The sequence below is a fragment of the Sinocyclocheilus grahami genome, unplaced genomic scaffold (assembly GCF_001515645.1).
Source record: "Sinocyclocheilus grahami isolate Dianchi unplaced genomic scaffold, SAMN03320097.WGS_v1.1 scaffold62.1, whole genome shotgun sequence".
Taxonomy (NCBI): Eukaryota; Metazoa; Chordata; class Actinopteri; order Cypriniformes; family Cyprinidae; genus Sinocyclocheilus; species Sinocyclocheilus grahami.
This window is the reverse complement of record NW_015505241.1, coordinates 1,039,893-1,057,798: the sequence shown is the minus strand read 5'-3', so window position 1 is coordinate 1,057,798 and position 17,906 is coordinate 1,039,893. Positions and strand designations below refer to the sequence as shown.

Genomic DNA, 17,906 nt, shown 5'->3' with positions numbered 1-17,906 from the left:
ATTAATTACAGATGTAATTACATGCAGGTATTTTTAAAATACAAGTACAATGTAAAAACATGTATGTACACAATAAGTGCATTGTACCAAATGATTAATTCAAATGTAAGTACATAGTTGTTAAGGCCACTTAATATGAAGTCGGTCCGTTTTCCTCTTCATTTGAGTTTTAATGTCATATTTTGTTCCCTCAGCTAAGTGAATTGAGTGGAATTCCTCTTGAGAACTTGGAGTTTGCCAAGGTACAGCAGTCTTTGCGTATCAGATTTACATTTATATTTGACAGATTTGGTTGAGTTTCAGATGCCCTTCCTGCAGTGCTTCAGATCTGACTGTCTTGTTGCTCCTACAGGGACGAGGAACTTTTCCTTGTGACATGTCAGTGTTGGAGATCCATCAGGATTTAGATTGGAATCCTAAAGTCTCCACCCTCAATGTCTGGCCACTCTACATCTGTGATGATGGCGCCGTGATCTTCTACAGGTAAAGCCTTTCCCTTTCACATATAAACTTGATTATTAGTTTTTAAACTAGTTAAGTAATGAAATTATATGCAAAAATACAGACTGGTTAGCTGGTTCTATGAATGGGCTATATTATATCATATTATATTATATTATATGTGACCCTGGACCACAAAACCAGTCATAAGGGTACATTTTCTGAAATTGAAATATACATCACAGCTGAATAAATAAGCTTTCCATTGATGTATGGTTGGTTAGGATAGGACAATATTTGGCTATTTGAAAATCTGGAATCTGAGGGTGCAAAAAAATCTAAATATTGAGAAAATCGCCTTTTAAAGTTGTCCAAATTAAGTTCTTAGCAATGCGTATTACTAATCAAAAATTAAGTTATAATATATTTACGGTAGGAAATTTACAAAATATCTTCATGGAACATGATCTTTATTTAATATCCTAATTATTTTTTTTTGGGCTATTGCTAAAAATATACCCCAGCGACTTAAGACTGGTTTTGTGCTCCAGGGTCACATATTATATTTAATTTAATTTAATTTAATTTAATTTAATTTTTTCCCGTTTTAACAATGTAGTTTTAATTGTTAAAGATCATTGCTGATTTTCTACAAGCTTTGTATTGTTACATTTTCAGAATCAACCAGTTTGTGAGTTGTCCAAAAGGCTAGTTTAGTTGGTCCTGTGAAAACTCTTTACAATTAGGCTAGTGTATGTTAGTTATGTTAGGCTGGTTATATATTACATTTATTTTATTTTATTGAATTAGTGTTGAATTGTTTTAATAATGTAGTTTTAATTGTTCAAGAACAACTTTGTCAAATTTCAACCAGCTTTGTATTGTTACAATGTTGGTAGTGTATGTAAATGAACAATGTGTACTTATTTGTTGTTGTTGTTGTTGTTGTTGTTGTAATCTGCATCCAGAGATCTCTGTTTTGTTTTTTGGGCAAAAGTCCACAAAAAGTGTCATCTAGCTGTCTTAAGTCCTGGTTAAATAATCATCTTTTAAATGTTTTTTTTATAGCAATGTTATATATTTGTTATATTCATATATTTTATAAATTATTATGATGTTATATATTATATTGTTTAGTAAATGTATTTTTTTGTTTGAATAATAAAGTAAATAAATTAATATTTTTATAACAATATAAAATGTTATAGATTTATTGCTACATATTTTAAATGATTTTTTAATCAATTATTATTATTTTTTTTTACGATTTATGTAAATTTGTCATGAATAATAATATATGAATTTATATTATACTTAATGTAAATCCACAAGTCAAAATTATATCATAAATTAGTTGCTTTAAATAAAACTACCTTTAATTTAAATATTAACATTGCTATTAAAGATAAGATAAACCGACTAGTCATCTTAATCTGTAATTAATTAGTTGCTTGTTGGTTAATTAGTCAACCATGCATTTCTGCGCCCATCTCTGCAGGGTCAGCACCGAGGAGCTCATGGAGCTGTCTGAGGAGGAGCGCAATGAACTGATGAAGAAGGAGAGCAGCCGCCTGCTGAAGACGGGCCACCGCGTCAGCTACTCCCCCCGCAAAGAGAAGGCCCTCAAAATTTACTTAGACGGAGGGCCCACCAAAGACCCTGGACAGGACTGAGAGGGGGAGGAAACTATCCTTCCCTATTTTCTATCTGGCCTGCCAGCTGCAGTGTAGCGCTGCCTCGCCAGCGACCTTGGCATTTGGGCCCCACGTTGAATCAACGTCACCAGTGCTGTCCGGCTGACGCTCTCTTCTTTGAGCTCCAGAATGCATAGTGTGGCTCAGAGTACTATTGTGCACCATAGTTTATTGTACTGTAAAGTTTAAAGGGAAGTGCAAAAGCTATTTCAAGTTCAATATCATTCAGATAAATCAATTTAATAACACAGAGACGGGTGCACTCATTAGAGGAAAGGGGGGCAGTTTGGGAGATATATTTTATGGCCCTCTTCATTTCTTTCGTCTGTTTGCACTCTCAGTGCACCATCTCCATTCATTTTCGTCCCGTCGTTCTGCATTTGCTGTTTGTCCATCACTCACTCTCTGATTTTGAGATGCGATCGAACGCATCGAATTCTCACATTCTCGACATCCATCATCCTGAGTCTATTCAGCACTCGAGCACAGCGCGTAACGTATCCAGCCACCTCCGAACGCCCGCAGGGGTGACGGCACTACTCATCTTCCATTGCGTAGAGCTCTTCGATCGACACTTTCACTTGAAGTTTTTGGTATGATGCTCTCACTTGAATATTGGGATATCTCTCCTTTTGTTTATTTAACATAGTTGTGAAATTAAATGCTTCTTTTCTGGCTGAAGAGGTTCTATTCTTGCAGTTCATGCTTCTTCTTGTGTGTGGGTGTCGCCCACTGACTGCTGAAGCTCTGCCCACTTTGTAGGGAGCTCCGCCCTCCTCCTCTCACTACACTTCCTACTGGGGCTAGTGACACTGGTACATATGAATTTGCAAGCCTTTAAGAGTAGGGCGATATGAATCAAGTAGTGCGCTTCGTTCACCCAATTCATTTTTTTTGTTTTTGTTTTTTCTTGTAAATTATTTCACTACAGACTGATGACGACGTTGGGTCTTGTGAGTGACTTTTAATGGCACGTGTTTTAATTTTTTGATCTGTACTCGGCTTTTCTTTTTCCATTTAGACGATGTCCTGTGTTCTTTTTTGTTTTTATTTCTGCACAATGTGAACAGAGCCTGTGGGTTCGGATGTGGCAGGTTTGCGTGTGTGCATGCGTGGAAATGCTTCTCGCTGCTGTTTTCGCATAGCTGGAAAGCGGAGGGTGCGGACGCCCCACTGGAGGAGCGCCAGTGTCGGAGCTCGACTGAACCTCTGCGGGTTCCTGGGCTCCTAATGCTGTCAGAAGCTGTTCACAGTAGACATGCCAATACTGAAATAAAAAGCAACAATCAATCTCTGTCTGCCTGCTTCCAGGTTGACGTATACGAAGAGCTCATATTTTAAAGAATGGGGTTATATAAGGATTCAAATTTTGCTTGATTTTATGAAATCATACTAAAAATTATATAAAACTATATTAGCATACTATAACATACAAAACATTAAGATGTCTTTAAAAGGGATAGTTCACACAAAAATCATCATTTACTCACCCTCAATTTTACTCACCCAGAAGAGTTTTTCTTCTGTTGAACGTAAAAAGATATTTTGAACAATGTTGGTTACCAACAGTGCTGGGGGTAACGCATTTCAGGTAACGCGAGTTACGTAATCGGATTACTTATCAGATAACTAGTAAAGTAACGCATTACTTTTTAATTTACAAGAGAATATCTGAGTTACTTTTTCAAATAAGTAACGCAAGTAATTTTTTTTTTTTCAAATGTATTGATTGACAGCTCTCCTGTCCCCATGTTGAGAGAAATCAGAAGATGTTATTGCAGATATCAAATTTTGCTTGATTTTATGAAATCATACTAAAAATTATATAAAACTATATTAGCATACAAAACATTAAGATGTCTTTAAAAGGGATAGTTCACACAAAAATCATCATTTACTCACCCTCAAGTTTACTCACCCAGAAGAGTTTTTCTTCTGTTGAACGTAAAAAGATATTTTGAACAATGTTGGTTACCAACAGTGCTGGGGGTAACGCATTTCAGGTAACGCGAGTTACGTAATCGGATTACTTATCAGATAACTAGTAAAGTAACGCATTACTTTTTAATTTACAAGAGAATATCTGAGTTACTTTTTCAAATAAGTAACGCAAGTAATTTTTTTTTTTTCAAATTTATTGATTGACAGCTCTCCTGTCCCCATGTTGAGAGAAATCAGAAGATGTTATTGCAGATCTAACATAAATATGAATAAGCATTAATTAATTTCACTCAAAAAAAAACAACAACACCGATTCAGTATTCCTCAAAATGAATAAAAATAATGCAACTCAGAATATGACGCAAACCTGCAATAATTAAATGTTAAACAACACAAATATCCTTTATGTATTTAATCCCATTCTATTAACCAATGTCTTTACTTCTGACCTTCGATGATCCAGTTCAACCGTACAAATAAGCACAAATTACTCTAGACAAACATTTGTGTTGAAATGTCTTCTTCTGCATTCTACTGTACGGATGTAAATGTACTTTCCCTTCAGCCTGAGGCTTATTCATTTCACTTTTGGTGTGAAAGGCTTTTATATTTGCCAAAAATATAACTTTTTTTATTTTAAAAACAAATAAGCAAGCCCTGTCCAGATTTAAAAAGTAACGCAAAAGTAACGTAACGCATTACTTTCCATAAAAAGTAACTAAGTCACGTAATTAGTTACTTTTTTATGGAGTAACGCAATATTGTAATGCATTACTTTTAAAAGTAACTTTCCCCAACACTGGTTACCAAACAGTTGACGATAGCCATTGACGTTCATAGTATTAAAAAAATACTCTAGATGTTAATGGCTACCATTTTTCGGAATATCTTCTTTTTAGTTCAACAGAAGAAATTCTAAAATCTTCAGAACAACTTGAGGGTGAGTAAATAATTTTCATTTTGGATGAACGGTCTTTTTAAGCTGCAGAAATGGTTCATTCATAAATAGTACTAATTTCTCATGTGCTGGTGGTGTTTGCGTAGTCTTAAGGTGTGGTCACATTAACGGCATTTCATGCAAAAAATGTCCATTGTCTGTTGTCAAGTATAGCAATATATAAATCACAGCTCAAAAAGAAGTCACTTTCAAATTAAGTGGCTTTCTGTAATGGGCAGATCCACATGACCAACTTGAACCCAATCTGCAAGGGGAAATCTTTGCCCTTGTGCAAAATTCACAATTGCATGGATCAATTCCTATTGAAATGGATGCATTTAGTCTGCGAAAGTTCTCCGAACTGACATTAAATTTTAAACGCACACTTTTAAGGTGAAGTCACATTAGCAATGTTTAGGCAAAATTTTATGGGCAAAAAAATGTCTGCTGTTAATAGTGTAGCCATGGTTGAAGCATAGCTCACACAGAAGTCATTTTCAAACCAAGCCGCTTTTTTATTGCTTAATACAGCGAATTCATGTGACCTACTTAAATGCATTGTGAAATCTTTCACTCTCATGCGAAATTTGCACAGATTCCTATTGAATTGACTGGATTTTGTCTGTGAAAAATTTGGCAAACAACAGTAAATGTGACCACACCTTTACACCTTATAACTCTCTCAAAAAAAAGTGGATTTCTGGTGAAAAATTCTAAACTTTGGTTCATATTATATATAAAAGATATAAACAACATGTTTTTCAACCTTTTATTTTCTGGAGCAAGTTTGTGTTCATTACCTGGGTAAATTACAAGAGGATTCTTGTATGGGTGCGTCACTTCGGCTGCTACACTAAACTAAGATGGGATTGGCTCTCAACAGAGTTTTCCTCTTTCCATTTTTCTGCCTGATGTATTCTTAAAGCATTAATTCTGTGCATTAATAATAAGTGCTTCTTTCCAATGCTCAGAAGCCACAGTTGAGCTTCAACACTTGAGGGCTGTTCACACTGACAATGATTTGATCTGCTGGATGCCCAAATATTACTGCTGGGCTCCCTTTGAAAAATAATCATCCTATGCAAAAGCGCATTAATCGAAGTCGCAGGGAATGTAACTCACTCAACTACAGTACCTCGCATGTGACTGTTGCATTAAGTTTTGTCGTGTCATTTGATGCCTCCAACCATCACTCGTGTCCTCTCAAATCGCCAACTTTCTTTGGAAATGAATGGCTTCCAGGCAGCTTGATACTTTCAAATCGCTGTCAATGTGAACGGTCTTTAGATTCAGGCCTTCTGCTGCACATTCACAGCTGTTTGGGTGATTATAATGAAGCGTTTCCTACAAAGCTTTGGCGTGACGATGAAGCGTTCATGTCTGTTTCAGCAGCTTCTCTTCATCTGTCTGTCAAACAGGCTTGAGTCTCACTAGACGATGTAGTCAATCTCAGAGTAGAGAGTGTCAGTGAGCTCCTCCTCGCTGGAGTTCTGACTCTTCAGGCACAGTGCACCTCGTCTGATAAAGAGAGTGACCACAATTTAATTTTAATCTTTCATATATTATTTCATGAAGTCAAGAAAACAGTCTTTTATGATCAACAAGGCTGATCAAAAATACAGGAACAACTACTGTAATATGAAATATAATTGAAATGTGATTTATTCATGTGATGCAAAGCTGAATTTTCAGCATCACCACTCCTGTCTTCAGTGTCACATGATCCTCCAGAAATCATTCGAATACAATGATTTGCACCTCAAGAAACATTTCTTATATTATCAATGTTGAAAAACTTTGCTGCTTAATATGTTTGTGGAAACTGATACATTTTTTTCAGGATTCTATGATGAATAGAACGTTCAAAAGAGTCTTTTATAAGATTGTAAATGTCTTTACTCTCACTTTTTAGCAGTTTAATGCAACCTTGCTTTTATTTAAAATGTCTTTCTTAAATAGTGCACATAATAGAAGTTGATCACTAAAAACTAGAGTTTGGCCAGGAACTTGCTGTCATTGGGGTTGTTTTCTGCAAATATCTGCATATTAGAATGATTTCTGAAGGATCATGTGCCACTGAAGACTGGAGTAAGGATGCTGAAAATTCAGCTGTGCATCACCAGAATAAATTGCATTTTAAAATACATCAAAATAAAAAAACAGTTCTTTTAAATAGTAATAATATTTCACAATATTACTGTTTTACTGCGTTTTAAATCAAATAAACGGTGAAAAAAATCTTACTTCAAGCTTTTGACTGGTAGTGTATAAATATTAATATGTACATATTTATGTCATGTTAAGTGAAAACAGCCAGAAGATGATGGCTTCTTACCCAAGGTGTTGGCACTGCAGATCACTGGCACATGGGCAGTGGTCATGAGGACCCTCCCCCTTCAAATTCCAGGACAGCAGCTCCATCAGGTGATTGGCTGAAATGATGCAGCGCTCACGTTCTATTGGCTTAGAGCTGCACACTGGAGACCGCAGGGCTGAAAATTGAAAACGAGTAGTTAAACTATATGTGCTATTCAGCAGGTGCAGCTCAAGATGTTTTAACAGACGATGTAACATGCTCATATGATGCAAGATAATCATACCTTTATGGAAGACACAGCAGAACTCCTCCTTACAGTCACTCTGGTACTGACAGATGGTTCCTGCTTCTCCTTTTGCGCTGTTTGCACACTGACCCCACACACACAGCTGTCCCGCACAGCATTTCTCATCTTTGGTGCATGTCTTGAGGAGAGATGCAGGACATACAATGGGTTAAGACCGCTCAAAATATTTCAGCATGCATATTTCATGCTTGTACTGAACCAAACAATTTATTCTTTCAGGACACTGATGCACAGCAATGCATCTCAAGAACACTGACTAGGAATTACTCATCAAACCACACGTTCCTCACGAAAAATTATCAAAGTAAGAGTATATTTAAGACTAGACATAACCAGACTTAGACCGTACAAACATTAGTGCCAGGGTTTTGCTCAAGTGTTCCGAGTAAGAATCGTTAAGAATAATGATTCAGATTCCTTAATGATTCTTTCATATCTGAAAAAGCACAGTGTTGCATTTACTGCTTATAAATAATGAGATCAATTAAGATTTCAACAGAACAGGTTTAACATCTCAGAAATGTGAAATAATTCTTGTAAAAGATCTTTACACGGACAAAAATACAAACTTGTGGTTCAGTATGTGAATCGGGGCCTGTATTCACAAAACATTTCATCTTACCACTAAGAGTTCTCCTAAATAGCAGTAAAAGTTTTTAGCTAAGAGTTTTATCTTAAAACCTATTCACGAAGCTGCTGAGACAAACGTTTACTAAGGAATAGAGAGAAGTCTTAAAGGCACAATATGTAATTTTCGCCGCTAGATGGCGCATATTCAAAATAAAGAGGCAAAGGCGTAGTTCGATGACGCCGTCACTGAGTGTGGAATCATGGGAGTTGTCGTCTTCATCCCCACAGCCGATGCAATCCGACGGGACTCGGGCAGAAATCGGCAATTGGATGAGCTAATGATTTGTTAACGTCATTAGCGTCATTATATGTGGCAATTAAAGGGGTCATATGATGCTATTTTAAAGATAGCATTTTGTGTATTTGGTGTAACAGAATATGTTGACATGCTTTAATGTTCAAAAAACACATTATTTTTCAAATACTGTACATTATTGTAGGTCCTCTATGCCCCGCCTCTCTCAAACATGTCGTTTTCAACAAAGCCCCCTCCTTTGACAAACGCAGTCTGCTCTGATTGGCCAGCTGACCCAGTGCATTGTGATTGGCCGAACACCACAAGTATGCGTCAGAAATGTAACGCCCCTTACCATAATCGCGAGCATCAGAATAAAGTGCTTTTGCTTTCGCACTGAAACACACAGCGTCTCCCTGACATGGCTGCGGCAACACTACTGCTGTTCCCAAAACTACGCCGCCTTTCTTTGCATGCACATTTGGGCAGCATTATGCTAATAATTCCACATAGTGACGTAGACATGTGGGGGCGTGTTAGAGCGAGCCATTTTAGGTAGGCTTGGTTGACTCCTAAAGTTGACTCTACCTATTATATCTTGATTTATAAAGAATATCTTTTTGGATTTGAGACTTTAGTCTTTGCAACATTACAGACCTTCTTTATGCAAGAGCTTGTAACACTCCAAAGAGAAAGGAAAACTTGAAATCATATAACCCCTTTAACATTTTTATTTTTAAACCTTTATTTGAATATGGCAACATAAAATCGTGCTCTGCAATATTTATATGTATAAACCTCTGACAGAGCCTGCCCCTATCAGCCAATCACTGTGCATAGTTACTAAGCATGCTGACATCATCCATAGCAACGAGGTCAGCCTTACTCTTACCTTAAGACTTCTCTGTATTTCTTAGTAAAAGTTTGTCTCAACAGCTTTGTGAATTGGTTTTAAGAGAAAACTCTTTTACTGCTATTTAGGAGAACTCTTAGTGGTAAGATAAAATGTTTTGTGAATACGGGCCCTGGTTCATAAGAGTCATTTAGAATTCAGACTCCACTGGTTGTGCGGCATGCTATTGATTCACTAAAAAGAACTGGCTTGTAAGTCATTTGTTCAAGAATCAGACTCCTCAGGACATGCTGTATGTTTATTACTATTTATTGCTTCATGTCAGTGCAGGCCTCCAGTGAATTCTTTTCACCCTTTTATTATCTGCTAAAAGAAAATCTTAGAAAACTATTAGCACAATGTTCCATACATATGTTTATGTTTGTTCAAAGCCTTACCAAGGCTCTCTAATAAGCAGACACAGTTTGTTTTGATTGGGTGTTAGAATCTGCTTCAACAATATCCTGCAAGAGTAATGCACATCTGTATTCTGCTTAGTTGGCTACCCTACTTCCTGTGCCGCGAGGTGAACTCAATATGTCCTATCTTGGGCCGAAGAAGCTGCTCATATTTAGCAATCTGCGCACTTTGATGTGAAACCCAAAGGAGAAACGCTTCGGCATATCAGATTCCAGCTTCGCTCGTACAGTCACAATGCAGGCCCTGTTGCATCATGTTATTGGAAAGCCACATTACTGCGTATTATATTTGTGCAGAGACCCAGAGAAGACAGAAAATAATGAGCAAATGAAAATAACTACGGACTAGGCTGAACACCTAACATGTAATAAGCAAACTTGATGATCTATTATTGGATAATAGCAGAGGTCTTCAAATGTGCCTGGTCTGTGAAATTTGAAACCGCTTCCCGCATCAGTGTGTTTGCAGGGCAGACACTTTGAGCTCTGTGTTTCGTAGAGACAGTAGCTGCCCTTCTCACAGTCTTCATCAATGATACACTCCTGAGAGACAGAAGGAAATCATTTAAAACCTTCAAGAAGGAACAGATCGAGCAACATGTGAACTAAAATAAGAGTCATAACCCACACATCTACAGTATGTGAGGAACAAATCAATAGCATAGCTGTACTTCACAGAGTTAAAACAACATTCACAGGATTTTGGGAGGATATGAGGTGGTCATATGATGGGTGCAGTATTTTTCTACATCCCCACATTTAGGCTGATGCTGAAGTGTTGGACAAAACGCTTTTTATCCCTTAATGCTCCATTTCCCTCCTTTTTCATTCTGGTTCATAAATATTTAACAGGGAAAAAGTCATTTCTTCCATTACCTTTAGAAGAATCAAACGAGTGATTTAAACCTATTAAATGCTGCAATTATGGGTTACACTTTACTTGAAGGGGTGTGCATAATCATGACATGACACCTTCATAATCATGACATGACACATACATAATCATGACATGACACCTACATAATCATGACATGACACCTACATAATCATGACATGACACCTACATAATCATGACATGACACATGCCATGAATATGAAGGGTTTTTTATGCTTGTTTATGACAACTGTCATTAAGTGTCATTCGCTCAGTTATGTCATTTTTAATGCAAAGATGACATTGTTTGAGATGTCTTTGTTATGGGCTATGGTTAGGGGTAGGGTTAGGTTAGGGTTAGGTCAAATGTAATATTTGCATTAAAAATGACATAACTGAGCGAATGACACTTAATGACAGTTGTCATAAACATGCATAAAACCTCCTTCATATTCATGACATGTGTCATGTCATGATTATGAAGGTGTCATGTCAGTCTTATGCACACCCCTTCAAGTAAAGTGTTACCCAATTATATTATTATAAATCAGACTCATAGCGACAGTTTATCCAAAAATTCTGTCATTTACTCACCCTCATGTCATTCCAAACCGGTATTACTTTCTTTCTTTTGCAGAACACAAAAGATATTTTGAAGAATGTTGCTAACTAAACCATTCTAGTTCCCATTGACTTCCATTGTGTAGAAAAACATCTCAAATTATCTTCAATTATGTTCCACTGAAGAAAAAAAATGACATGAAATTACACAAGGGTGAGTGAATAATGACCAATTGTGATTTTAGTCAATATCTGTTTGGTTGTCTATAGGCTAGTACACTCCTAAATGTTTATATTTTTGCAAATATACATGTTTAAAATGGAAAAACATCATCTGGAAAAAATAGACCAAAATATTTATGACTCATCCTGCACCACACAGATTTTTGTCCAATCAAATGCTGTCTAGAACAAGTGTCCCTCCCTCTTATACCACCTGCAACTGACTAGCAAATCATCATTCATGCGATTTTATGTCTATTAAAGCAAGAAGCCGTGGTTTACAGTGAATTTATAACAGCTAAGGGGTATTGCAACACCTTTGAGCAGGTCAATACACAGCAGACAGCCTTATTTCAGTCAGACGGGAAATTAAAGCTGAGGAAGAGTATTCCTCTTCCTGAACACTATTCCTCCTGACGTCTCTGAGAAGATGTGTGCAAATAAAAGGGTTTTGGTTGTGGCAGCGTCTGGCTGAGCAAGATAAATACCAGGTTTTTGAGAAACAATTAGACGGCAAGATAGATGGACAGACAGACAGCTTACGTGATCAATGCTGTTCTCTTTATCTCTGGGTTGTAAGGTTGTCAAGTTGTTTGCATCTTCGGTTGAATTGTCCGTTGGCTGGGAGTAAAAACACAGAAATTCATTCAGTCACGTTTAATATTATCGTGCATTTAATGTGATGGACATTCATTTGAAATATATTCATATGTGCATTATCCCACTTATCACTTAACACATTAATGAATAAATGGACACAAAATAATGATTAGAGTTATACTTTTAGTATGTGAGAAGAAACTGGAAAATGAGACATAAGAAAGCTAATGATATGAAAAGCCTCGCCCCGTGAGTTGACGAGATTGGTTACATGTTTGTGATGGTAGGAAACCGCATTTTTGAGACTGTCTTTGGTATACTGCAGATTTAATGAGAAAATGCACAGCAAAGGTTTTGAATTTGCAAACTTGATTTTCACCACAGGGGGTCTTTAAGTGGTCATTATGCCAAATGATCTGACCAATCAGAATTAAGTACTGTGGAGAGTCATATAACTGTATTTAAACTGCTTTACTGAACCAGACAAAAGCTTTTTACCCACCTTATTGATTCTCTCAGCAGTATAAATGGATTGATTCCCAGCTATGATTTCATTACTGCTGTAATTTTGGAGATTTGAAGAGACACTGTGTGGATGGAGGCTGGATTTCGCTGTCTCATTGTCCATCTGAGAAAAAAAAAAGGAAAACGCTGCAATAAGTACAATTTCCCAGCTATCAAATGAGCTATTTCTACATTAAGTGACCCTTAAAAATCTCTTTCATTGATGTAAAGGTTTCCACAACTGGTGACCAATGAATTTCCATAACTTTTTCAGTTCTTGATAACTGTATAGACTGTCCTCACAAAGAGCAATTTCTTACTAATTAAACTTTTTAGTTCTGGGCATATATAACTAAAGTATTTTATGATTTGCACAACTTTATAATTCTTTATAATGTGAAACTTCATAATGAGCCCACTGTATATAACTAAAGTATTTTATGATTTGCACAACTTTATAATTCTTTATAATGTGAAACTTCATAATGAGTTCCCTCACAGTGGGAACTGTCTAAAGGTTTAATCAGTAATATTAAATTATATATTTTTAAACCACTTTAGATTTTACCACATTAAGCACATACCGATTTGACCTGACTATATATTTTTGTGTAAAGAGGTAAAAGGTCTATAAGATAGACTGATAATCAATTTAACCAATATGTATAATTCTATTCACTTCATGGTCATCAGTTTTTTGTATATATATATAAATATAAGTTGATGAACAATGGCAAATTTGGGAGATCTCTGAAGAATAACACCTAACAATGGTATTCACAGGTAAAACAGTATGAAAAGGTGTAGTTTAAGACTATGAAAATAATCCTTATTGGTCATAACAATACTAGTCAGTCTCTTTATATGAAAATTTCACACTGCTTTCTAATATCTCATATCATGTCCATACCATCTAATTAAGCTGTGATGGATCATTTTTAGGAAAACTCTGCTCAGATTTGGCATGTGCTGCAGCCAATGATGCTATTATTAAAACTCAAAAGTTATTAGTTATGAGAGATGTTTAAAATCCTTCCCCAGATCTACTCTGAGAGAGATTCATTAGTGAAGAACAATAATTGGGCTGTATTTTAAAGCAAAAACCTGATGCACCGCGTTCTCCAGCTTCTGCTGCGTGTCCTCCATCAGTTCCTCCACCTCTCTGAACATATCGCTCAGTGTCGTTTGTCCTTCTTCTACATTTGTTTCCATGTTTGCAATGATGTCCATGTCTGTTTTAGATATCTCAGGGACAATTCCTTGGACGATGGCCAGGCACAGGCTGAATCCGAGCAGAAACATGTTGACAGAGCGGCTGGTGTCTGTGCAGTGTGTGTGTGAGATCAGAGAGCGGCTGGTGTCTGTACAGTGTATGTGTCTGTGCAGTGTGTGTGTGTGTGTGATCAGAGAGTGGCTGGTGTCTGTACAGTGTGGGTGGGGGGGGGGGGGGTGTGTGTGTGTGTGTGTGTGTGTGAGATCAGAGAGCGGCTGGTGTCTACAGTGTGTGTGTGTGTGAGATCAGAGAGCGGCTGGTGTCTACAGTGTGTGTGTGTGTGAGATCAGAGAGCAGCTGGTGTCTGTACAGTGTGTGTGTGTGTGTGTGAGTGAGATCAGAGAGCGGCTGGTGTCTGTACAGTGTGTGTGTGTGAGTGTGTGTGTGTGCAGAGATATCATAGGCTGGTGTCTGTACAGTGTGTGTGTGTGTGATCTGAGAGCGGCTGGTGTCTGGACAGGGTGTGTGTGATATCAGGGAGTGGCTGGTGTGTGTGGAGTGTGTGTGTGTGTGATCTGAGAGCGGCTGGTGTCTGGACAGGGTGTGTGTGATATCAGGGAGTGGCTGGTGTGTGTGGAGTGTGTGTGTGTGTGATCTGAGAGCGGCTGGTGTCTGGACAGGGTGTGTGTGATATCAGGGAGTGGCTGGTGTGTGTGGAGTGTGTGTGTGTGTGATCTGAGAGCGGCTGGTGTCTGGACAGGGTGTGTGTGATATCAGGGAGTGGCTGGTGTGTGTGGAGTGTGTGTGTGTGTGATCTGAGAGCGGCTGGTGTCTGGACAGGGTGTGTGTGATATCAGGGAGTGGCTGGTGTGTGTGGAGTGTGTGTGTGTGTGATCTGAGAGCGGCTGGTGTCTGGACAGGGTGTGTGTGATATCAGGGAGTGGCTGGTGTGTGTGGAGTGTGTGTGTGTGTGATCTGAGAGCGGCTGGTGTCTGGACAGGGTGTGTGTGATATCAGGGAGTGGCTGGTGTGTGTGGAGTGTGTGTGTGTGTGATCTGAGAGCGGCTGGTGTCTGGACAGGGTGTGTGTGATATCAGGGAGTGGCTGGTGTGTGTGGAGTGTGTGTGTGTGTGATCTGAGAGCGGCTGGTGTCTGGACAGGGTGTGTGTGATATCAGGGAGTGGCTGGTGTGTGTGGAGTGTGTGTGTGTGTGATCTGAGAGCGGCTGGTGTCTGGACAGGGTGTGTGTGATATCAGGGAGTGGCTGGTGTGTGTGGAGTGTGTGTGTGTGTGATCTGAGAGCGGCTGGTGTCTGGACAGGGTGTGTGTGATATCAGGGAGTGGCTGGTGTGTGTGGAGTGTGTGTGTGTGTGATCTGAGAGCGGCTGGTGTCTGGACAGGGTGTGTGTGATATCAGGGAGTGGCTGGTGTGTGTGGAGTGTGTGTGTGTGTGATCTGAGAGCGGCTGGTGTCTGGACAGGGTGTGTGTGATATCAGGGAGTGGCTGGTGTGTGTGGAGTGTGTGTGTGTGTGATCTGAGAGCGGCTGGTGTCTGGACAGGGTGTGTGTGATATCAGGGAGTGGCTGGTGTGTGTGGAGTGTGTGTGTGTGTGATCTGAGAGCGGCTGGTGTCTGGACAGGGTGTGTGTGATATCAGGGAGTGGCTGGTGTGTGTGGAGTGTGTGTGTGTGTGATCTGAGAGCGGCTGGTGTCTGGACAGGGTGTGTGTGATATCAGGGAGTGGCTGGTGTGTGTGGAGTGTGTGTGTGTGTGATCTGAGAGCGGCTGGTGTCTGGACAGGGTGTGTGTGATATCAGGGAGTGGCTGGTGTGTGTGGAGTGTGTGTGTGTGTGATCTGAGAGCGGCTGGTGTCTGGACAGGGTGTGTGTGATATCAGGGAGTGGCTGGTGTGTGTGGAGTGTGTGTGTGTGTGATCTGAGAGCGGCTGGTGTCTGGACAGGGTGTGTGTGATATCAGGGAGTGGCTGGTGTGTGTGGAGTGTGTGTGTGTGTGATCTGAGAGCGGCTGGTGTCTGGACAGGGTGTGTGTGATATCAGGGAGTGGCTGGTGTGTGTGGAGTGTGTGTGTGTGTGATCTGAGAGCGGCTGGTGTCTGGACAGGGTGTGTGTGATATCAGGGAGTGGCTGGTGTGTGTGGAGTGTGTGTGTGTGTGATCTGAGAGCGGCTGGTGTCTGGACAGGGTGTGTGTGATATCAGGGAGTGGCTGGTGTGTGTGGAGTGTGTGTGTGTGTGATCTGAGAGCGGCTGGTGTCTGGACAGGGTGTGTGTGATATCAGGGAGTGGCTGGTGTGTGTGGAGTGTGTGTGTGTGTGATCTGAGAGCGGCTGGTGTCTGGACAGGGTGTGTGTGATATCAGGGAGTGGCTGGTGTGTGTGGAGTGTGTGTGTGTGTGATCTGAGAGCGGCTGGTGTCTGGACAGGGTGTGTGTGATATCAGGGAGTGGCTGGTGTGTGTGGAGTGTGTGTGTGTGTGATCTGAGAGCGGCTGGTGTCTGGACAGGGTGTGTGTGATATCAGGGAGTGGCTGGTGTGTGTGGAGTGTGTGTGTGTGTGATCTGAGAGCGGCTGGTGTCTGGACAGGGTGTGTGTGATATCAGGGAGTGGCTGGTGTGTGTGGAGTGTGTGTGTGTGTGATCTGAGAGCGGCTGGTGTCTGGACAGGGTGTGTGTGATATCAGGGAGTGGCTGGTGTGTGTGGAGTGTGTGTGTGTGTGATCTGAGAGCGGCTGGTGTCTGGACAGGGTGTGTGTGATATCAGGGAGTGGCTGGTGTGTGTGGAGTGTGTGTGTGTGTGATCTGAGAGCGGCTGGTGTCTGGACAGGGTGTGTGTGATATCAGGGAGTGGCTGGTGTGTGTGGAGTGTGTGTGTGTGTGATCTGAGAGCGGCTGGTGTCTGGACAGGGTGTGTGTGATATCAGGGAGTGGCTGGTGTGTGTGGAGTGTGTGTGTGTGTGATCTGAGAGCGGCTGGTGTCTGGGCAGAGTGTGTGTGTGTGTGATCTGAGAGCGGCTGGTGTCTGTACAGTGTGTGTGTGTGTGTGTGTGTGTGTGATCAGAGGAGCTCCAGCTGCACGAGGCAAGGCGCATCCACACTAACACAAACCTCATTGTACTGCATCTCAAATTCACATTTACTGCATGTGGGAGACATTCAGTGAATTTACGCGAATTTGACATATGCAAATGAAGTGTGACGAACAATTACAATATCTGAGTTAGGCTATTTGATTCACAACGTTTCGTATTCAGTTTTTCCTTAGTCTGTTGCATTTATTTTAGGCTTTATTTATTTGTATTTATTTAGTTGTAGGCCTATTTTTATTTAAAACATATTAGGCTATGTCTTTTTATGTTTTTTTTCCTGATAAACAATAAGGCGCACTCATTTCCCCTTATTAAAAAGTGCTACGCACAAATAAATTATTATCATTACTAATACTATTATTATTATTATTATTAGCCTATTTGTATTTTTTTTGTGCATGGAAAAAAGTCATAATGTCCGCAATGCAATGGTTAACAATACTCACACACAAGGAATGTTAAACAAGAGTCTTGAACACTTTTGATGTGAGCTATTTTTGACCAAACAAACATTAGAGAGTAGGCTATTGACGTAAAGTCGACAGATGCATGGCGTTTGCGCTACTTTTTAACGAATCGATTGATCCATGACTCACTGAGAATATAGAAGAATTGAATTAAAATCACCGCTATAGGCTACTTTGCATTAAAAAGTAATTGTTCTGTTCAGTTAAGTTCTGTTTTTGGTTCTCACAACCTTCATGAGGCTGTAGACTGTGGTTTTCTTTCATGTAAAATATGTGTTTAAAGTATATGAAAAACTCTATTTTATGGCCAGTCAGAACTGGTAAACCGAATCAGTCCAATTAGTGAATGAATGATTTAATCTCAGATCCGATTTAAAAGATGAACGCAATTAATGCTGACTTTTTTTGAATCGTGAAGCGACTTTAATCACCCATTAATACTACATTTTACAAAACAATCATCTGTTGCCTTGCGTTAACCATCTATATATATACACACACACACACATATATATATATATATATACTGTAGCCCTATATATATATATCT

General features: G+C 39.4%; 2 protein-coding genes across 2 annotated transcripts in view; one reads left to right on the top strand and one right to left on the bottom strand.

Annotated features, from left to right (window-relative positions):
* Positions 1-3,121, top strand: part of LOC107584727 (ubiquitin carboxyl-terminal hydrolase 47) — a 32,912-nt gene extending 29,791 nt beyond the window's left edge. Inside the window, exons 26-28 of the mRNA XM_016271442.1 lie at positions 195-242; positions 353-483; positions 1,940-3,121. Of these exons, the coding sequence (XP_016126928.1) occupies positions 195-242; positions 353-483; positions 1,940-2,114 (354 nt within the window). The 3' untranslated portion in view covers positions 2,115-3,121. The remainder of the gene's footprint in view (positions 1-194; positions 243-352; positions 484-1,939) is intronic.
* Positions 3,122-6,083: 2,962 nt separating this feature from the next.
* On the bottom strand, positions 6,084-13,996 carry LOC107584704 (dickkopf-related protein 3-like). The gene is made up of 7 exons (XM_016271410.1): positions 13,679-13,996; positions 12,573-12,698; positions 12,014-12,091; positions 10,265-10,356; positions 7,614-7,756; positions 7,349-7,505; positions 6,084-6,531 (listed from the first exon to the last, which is right to left on the bottom strand). Exons 1-7 carry the CDS (start codon positions 13,874-13,876, stop codon positions 6,444-6,446), a joined length of 882 nt encoding a protein of 293 aa, XP_016126896.1. The 5' UTR covers positions 13,877-13,996; the 3' UTR covers positions 6,084-6,443.
* Between the last annotated feature and the right edge of the window lie 3,910 nt (positions 13,997-17,906).